This window comes from Condylura cristata, unplaced genomic scaffold (genome assembly GCF_000260355.1).
Source record: "Condylura cristata isolate star-nosed mole 26May11 unplaced genomic scaffold, ConCri1.0 scaffold00006, whole genome shotgun sequence".
NCBI classification, from domain to species: domain Eukaryota; kingdom Metazoa; phylum Chordata; class Mammalia; order Eulipotyphla; family Talpidae; genus Condylura; species Condylura cristata.
The window spans coordinates 53,443,048-53,450,621 of record NW_004567107.1 but is presented as its reverse complement, the minus strand read 5'-3'; the positions used below and the strand labels follow the sequence as shown (position 1 = coordinate 53,450,621).

Here is a 7,574-nt window from a genome sequence, read left to right as displayed (position 1 = left end):
GAAGGAAATGGGAGCAGAGGGGCCCTGGGTGACACTTTGACTCACACCCCCCTCACCAACACATGAGTCACGTGGAGCTGGGGGACACTCACAACAGCTCACCGGCCCCCTGAGGGCAGTGCCTGGCACTCCCTGCTCCCAAGGGATGCAGGTTACTCTTAGCAAAATAAGGAAATAACTTCCCTTTAAAGAAAGAAAATTCATACTTTTTTTTTTGCCTTTTTAAATAATAGTTTATTTTTACATCATTTTGTACATTTTCTTTTATCTCAATTGTAATCCCCATGGGTTTCCCATCACCCAGTCACCCGTGTGCCATCACCATAGTCCTGTGTACTTCCCTCCCCCCTCCCCCATTTTTTTCCCCCTCCCCCATTTTTGATCCCATTCTCCACTCCACCCCCGCAAAATGTCTCGTATATGGTTGTTCATTATTTTGTTATAAAAATGTTTTTGGTGATGAAATCAAGTGGTGAAAACCCTAGACATATGTCTTCCATTTCTTGGTTTTGTGATTGTGGACTAATTTGTTACCTCTAAATTTCCACCTCGAGAAGATAGTCACTTTCTAATGGTATTAGGATTAAATAAAATCATCCATGTTAAAAAAGCTTGAATAGTATTTAATCTCCTGATTGTGGTGAGTATTAGATGAATTTTGCCTATAGATGGTTTTAAGTAATACTTGACAAATAGCAAAGTTAGTAAAAATTAGCTATTTTTGTGCATGAATGAGAAAAATTTGTTTGCCTTGACCTCTTGAAAAAGGTCAAATTCTTACACAGCTTTTGATGTTTTGATGTTTAGTTTTTAAAAAAAGCATTTTCCTTTTTGTTTTCCTGGTTCTGTTCCTCTTAAACCACTAGGAATATGTTTGACAAGCTGAACCGTGATGCTTTTCAGATAGTTTCTTACTTTTTGTTTCAAATGCTAGACCAGTCTCTCACCAAAGAAGTTTTCAGGTAAGCAGGTTTCCCTTTCTTTTTGTAAGTAGTCATTCTCAAAATTGAAAAAAGAACTGTGATTTGATATAAACCAGAATTTCAACTTTGGCTTTTGACTTATTATTTTGAATAGATGTCACAGAAATTAATTTTGAGTCTTATAAACTTACAAATCTAAGTGTTTTTCTTTGATACTTATTTTAAAATTATGTATCTTATAATCATTGTACATCCTAGTTAAAACAATGTTATTTAGAGACCTCCCTGGTGGTGCAGTGGGTTAAAGCACAGCACTAAGAAGCTAAAGCCACTTCGGCATGAGTTTGATTCCCGCCTGCCCCAGAGGTGACCACATGGCGCGGCAGACCTCTCCTGACCTTCCTGCTGCTCCCTTCAGCAGTGTACTCCTATGATCTGCCTGTTCTGCTCCCCACTTTGTCTCTGGTGAATCCTCTCACTGCCCTGACCCTCTGGCCTGTTCTGTATGCACAAATAAATAAAGCTTTTTAAAAAATGATATTTATAAAACTACTTAAAATTCTTCGTTCTCTGAGTTAGTAAGCAAAACAACTAGTACCAATTTATTTATACACTTGATTTTACCTTTTTTATTTAATTGCTTTATGCTAAGCGCTTCATGCCTTGTTTTCTTGCAGGCTGTATTTCTTATTTTTTGTAATTTTGCTTTTAGGGTCTCTGTAAACCCTATTGTAAATGATACATAAAATAACAAGTCCTATAGCCAAAGACTATTCCTGGTGTAGTTCATGTTGCTGTTGTGATAGCTTCATAGTTCTGAGACTTAATACTTTGTGTATGTAGGGAGGCCACTGAATGCTGAGTAATTTTTTTTTTAAAGATTTATTTATGCTTACAGAACTGGGGTACAGGCCAGAGGTATGGTGGGTCAGAGAATTTACCAGAGACAGAGTGGGGAGCAAAAGAAGCAGATTTACAAAGTATACTGCTGAGGGTAGCAGTAGGTGGGTCAAAAGAGATCTGCCATACTGTGTTGGTCAGTACCTTGGCCAGGGATCTAATTCATGCAGCAGGGCATTATGAAGCTATCCACAGCTTCATAATGCAGTACTTTAACCCATTGCGCCACCAGGGAGAGCCCGAATATTGAGTAATTTTAGGGGATAAAATGTGAATACCCCCTAACTTTGATTCCAAGTTATTTTGCATGTGGTTTGGATTTCTTATGTCTGATAAGTGTTCAAATTTGTTTTAATAAGGGCATTATTTTTGATAATTTATTCTTAGTATCTTGCCTTTCGTTAAAAGTTATGAGTGACAGAAAAAGAGGTATATTTGAAACATTTTTTGAAATTCCTATCATTCAAATATATGACTTCTTCAGCCTAAATAAACTGATTTTTTGGGCCCTGATTACAAAAGAAATACAGCTCATTTTAAGCATTTCAGAAAATACAGATATCTGTAAAGGAAATATAAGAATGTTACTGTTGTCATTCTATCATGTCAACTTTCTTCCTATACATCGTTGTTCCTGTAACTATAGAATGTATGTTGTATTTTAGAAATATTAAAAACATGGGCCTTCAAGCAGATAATCTTAGTATAAGAATTTAGACAAAATTGATTACTGAGGGAAACAACAGGAAATTTTAAAGTCTGTTACTGTTGACTAAAGGTGAAATAAAATTTAACCTTAACAAATTCCTGCAGTTATTTATCAATAAAACAGTAATACCTGCTATGGTATGATTGACCTGTAGGAGTCATAAACTCCCATGCCATCCTTCTTCTGTGCTTTTTATATACAATCATTTATGTTTCCCTCTCTCAGGCTTGATAAGCTAATTTATTTATGCTGTTTTTACAAATTTGTCCCTAAGTCCACAGTGTTGTCTTCATCTTGTATTTAGTAATTTAATAGTGATTAATTTATTCACTTAATATGCATATTCATTGTTATTTGCATTAAACAATACTGAACTCTACACATATTTTAAAGCGAAAGACCTCATTTTTTCATAGGATTGCTATTTCTATTTAGTTGAAATCTAAGAATGTTAATTCAGTTAGCATTAATGTTTGTAACATACGGGATAGCTTTAAAACTTTTTAATTTTGCTGAGTGCTTTTTTTCTTCATAATTTTAATGCTTTTGTATTTGTTTTTAAGGCATTGTTGGCCACCATTTGACCAAAAAAGTGATACTGAATTTCGGAAACATTGCTGTGAATGGTTAAAAAAGATTTCGGTAAGTACTCTCTGGAGGATGCAGACTTTAAGAAAGTAGGGACTAAGCCTGCCCTGGTGGTTGCCAGGGTTAAGTCTCTACACTATGAAGCTATAAAAAAAAAAAAAAAAGAATTAAGGAACTACATTTACTAGTCTTTTTTTTTTTTTATTTAAACCTTTTTTGGTGTATAATGGAACATTAATGTTCTTTTTCTTTTTTTTTAAAGATTTATTTTTATTTGTACATACAGAACTGGGGTACAGGCCAGAGGCTCGGGTGGTGAGAGGCCTCACCAGAGACAGAGTGGGAGCAGAACAGGCAGATCAACGAAGTACACTGCTGAGGGGAGCAGCGGGCGGTCAGAAGAGGTCTGCCACGCCATGTGGTCACCTCCGGGGCAAGCGGGAATCGAACTCATGCGGAGGTGGCTTTAGCTTCTCAGTGCAGTGCTTTAACCCGCTGCGCCACCAGGGAGGGCCCTTCTTTTTTTTTTAAGAAGATTTTATTTATGCATACAGAACTGGGGTATAGGCCAGAGGTGCAGAGGATTTACCAGAGACAGAGTGGGGAGCAGAAAAGGCTGACTTATGATGTACACTGCTGAGGGGAGCAGCAGGCAAGCCTGGAGAGGTCTGCTATGCCATATGGATCACCTCTGGGGCAGGGATTGAACTCATGCTGAAGTTGCTTTAGCTTCTTAGTGCTTTGCTTTAACCCGCTGTGCCACCAGGGAGGGCCTTCTCTTTCTTTAAAGATTTTTTTAGGCATACTAGAAACTGGGGTAGAAGCTGGAGGTGTTGGGGTGAGAGGACCAGAGATAGAGGCAGGAAGCATTGCAGGCAGATGGACTGCTGAGGGGGCAGTGGGCCAGACAGGAGAGGTATGACCTGCCATGTGGTTTACCTTTCTGGCAGGGGATTGAACATGTGGTGCAGTGGCTACGGATAGGCTCATAGTGCTTCAACTTTATTTAAACCCTTGCAGCACCGGGGGTTGCCCTGAACATTAATTTTGTTAAGAGGGGAAATCTGTTCAGGTACTTTGTTAAAGGTTTTGCATTTATTTATGCATACAAAAGCTGGAATGTAGGCCACCGATGTGGGCGGGGGAGTAGATTCACCAGAGAGTGTGGGGAGTAGAACAGGTGGATTTGACTGAAAGATACTGCTGAAGGGAACAGCCAACAAGACAGAAGAGGTCTGCTGTGCCACGTGGTTAGCTCCCTGGTGGGAGATTGAATGCATACTCCAGTGGCTTGTGGCTAGGTTTATAGTGCTGAGACTTAACCTAACTTGAATCATTAGGGGAGGTTGGTTCTATATTCCTAAGAAAAAGCCTTGCTAGCTAGGTGTGATGAAAATAGGTCTTACAGTTCCCAGGAGTTTATATCATAATATTTGTTTAAAAAAACTTTTGAGCAGAGATTATATTAGCTTATATACCTAGATTGGTTCAGTTATTATAACTTTGCCTAACAATTATTTCTTGTGACCAGATTCACCAAGAGTTTAGAATGATTTAGAAATTCAGCTTTTGGTTAAAATGAAATAGTATGATCAACTTATTATGCTTTAAAAAACTATATGGTATAAGAAAATATAAGGATTCTTATTGATAAGGTCTTTAAGTCATATTCTTTCTTTTTCCCATAGGCTGAATGTGGAAGTAACTTTCCTCAAGTTGTTGGTTCACTATTTCTTTCTCCTGGTGGTTCTAAATTTATCCATCTGATGTATCATTTTGCAAGATTTGTTGCAATAAAATATATTAAATCCAATTCTAAAAGTAAGTTAAACCTATAGCAAGAGATTTTTTTGTTTTGATTCTTTCTATTCTTTACAATTTGTATGGCTAGTAAAACAAGATAAGTTAAAAAATACTAGTTTACATTGAAAGACAAGTAATTCATGTTCTATTGGAATTGCAGTTTGAAATCTTTTTATAATGAACATAAGTAATTTTTCAGATTAATTTATTATGTACTAGTTCAGGGGTTGGAAATGCTTCTTATATAAGAACAGATGTTTTGGGCTTTGAAGACCACATGAGATTTCTGACACATGTATCTCTATGTGGTGGTGGTAATAATCCTTTAAAAAAGTAGAAGCATTCCTAACTTGCTGACCTCACAAAAGAGCAAGTCTAGAATAAACCTGTAAGTCACAGTTTATCACTAATTAAGTTAAATAGGCTGAATATATTTAAGAATTATTTTGGCTATTGGCAATTTGTTGAAATTATTTTGTTAGAAATTGCTGCTTTAAAGGGATTTGGTCTGTTTACTAATTCATAGAAAATGTTGGCTTTTGAGCAGAGGTTTAAAGGGATGGATGCTCTTTGTAGCTCCTTAAATATGCTGTTCTGCATAATTGATTTCTGCTCATAAAACACAGAAATATGGAGAAGTTGACATGGTAAACCCTAGTCATCTTCCAATTTCCAGAAGTAACCTCCGCTGAAATTTTGTGTTTTTCTTTTTATGCACACACTTTATGTCTATCTTTAATAATATTGAATCTGTAATAGTCTTTTGGTTTTAAAACTCAAAAAGTGAAAAGCCTATTTTTCTCCTCTGTTCTCCATCTAATTTCTCTTCCTATAAGAAACTAGTGTAATCAGCAGTAGAAGCAAATATGTACATAATTTTTTGTAAATCCTAAATGGTGATACGTATCTGGTTTTGAACCTTAAATTGTTTTTAATCTTTCTATTTTCACTTACTTTATCATTAGAGATCATCACATGATTTTTATAGAGCTTCCGAATTCTTTTGCTTTATTCTCATTTTTTCTCTTTAAAATTGCTTATTTAGAACTGTAGGTGAATACATCATGATGTATAACAATACATAATTATGACATAATACATAATTATAATATATAACCATATAAATGTATATATTACAGCTACATAATTAGATATTATAGTATAACTATAACAAAATAACTTATTGATAAAAACATTATAAATCCATATATTTAACCAGTCTTCTATTCATAGACATTTGACTTTTTCTCTTATTCTTTTGCTATCAAACAGTACTGCAGTGACAGACTGTATATGTTTAAATATGTGTGTGCTTAATTCCTTAAAAATGATTTGTTGGTCCTTAAAGATGATTTGTTTGGTCAAAGCAATTGTGCATTTGCAATTTGCTAGTTAATTTCCAAATTTTTTCCTGTAGAGATTGGACAGTTCATGCTTGTAATATCAGTGTGTTGAGGGTGTATATTTTCCCAGAGATTCCATCATTGTGTGTGGACAGGTATTTTTCTCTTATTGGTTGGATAGGCTAACATGGAATCTTAGGGTGGTTTTAGTATTTTCTCTTATTAGATTGAAAATTGTTTAATATGCTTAAGGGAAATTTAGTCTTTTGGTATTCTGTGTTCATATTCTTTAATTTTTCTCTAAAGTTATTATCTCTGTGACATAAAATTTTTTTTCTGTGTATCTTCTATGATACTTAAAAAAAAATAAGTGCTATGGCTTTATAAGCATCTGTGTATTTTAAATTTAATAACAAGTATTTTAGTAGTTTTCTGTTAGTGGATGACTTGCCCCAATTAAATGAAACCCGGAGTATTTTATATGACATAGGTTATTGTATTGGGAACACGCTGAGAGAGCTGATGTGGACCAGGTTTGCAAGGCAAGACCCTACTGCTCTGTGAACAGCCCTCTTGCTACTTATTATAATAATCAACAACTGTGATTGATTATGAGACAAGAGCAGGAGGAACAGGGTCCAAGGGAGACCCTGGGTAATGATTACAATGGGTAATCATTTGGGGGAACTAGAGAGGACATGTTGACCATACATAAATCTGTACAGGGATGGCTTTATGTGTAAGTAGTGGTAGGTACTAGATAAAATTTCTGAGCTATTCCCACACCTCAGACCATAGTCACATAATCAGTTAGTGGCTACGTAGGTATCCCCAGGTTTGCTGTCTTTTGATGTGGACCATTGTCTCCTGGCAGAGAGACATTCATGCAAGAATGCTTCTTCCAAACCCTACATCACAGGTGTATAGAGAGGCCACAATATGTGTGGTTGAATTACATCTTATGACTTCTCAGCCTGGGCTGTCCTCCTGATTTAATGTTGTTCCACTCGATGTGTTTAGTCTCTAGGTGACTTCGAGATTCAATGAACTTAATCCCCTGTTAAATACTTAGAAACTGTTGCTTTCTTTGGAAGTAATAAGTGGACCTGTATTGGTAATGTTAAACAGTACGTGATTCCTTTTTTACAGAATATTCATCTTTATTGTGTTGAGCCATACTAAAATGGGCTTTGTTATATTTATATTGCAGGTAAAAATTTATATGTATATATATATATTTTTTTTTTTGAGTTAACTTTTTTTTTATTAAAAAGTTTATTTTTACATCATTTTTCACATTTTTTTTTT

At 35.5% G+C, this 7,574-nt stretch overlaps 1 protein-coding gene across 2 annotated transcripts in view; it reads left to right on the top strand.

Annotated features, from left to right (window-relative positions):
- HAUS6 (HAUS augmin-like complex, subunit 6) overlaps positions 1–7,574 on the top strand; it is a 40,309-nt gene that overhangs the window by 3,353 nt on the left and 29,382 nt on the right. Inside the window, exons 2-4 of one of the 2 annotated variants that reach the window (XM_004678012.2) lie at positions 867–962; positions 3,096–3,174; positions 4,809–4,941. In XM_004678012.2, the coding sequence (XP_004678069.1) occupies positions 867–962; positions 3,096–3,174; positions 4,809–4,941 (308 nt within the window). Of the gene's footprint in view, positions 1–866; positions 963–3,095; positions 3,175–4,808; positions 4,942–7,574 lie in introns of those variants that run through there. The other variant, XM_012721637.1, reaches the window with a different exon arrangement.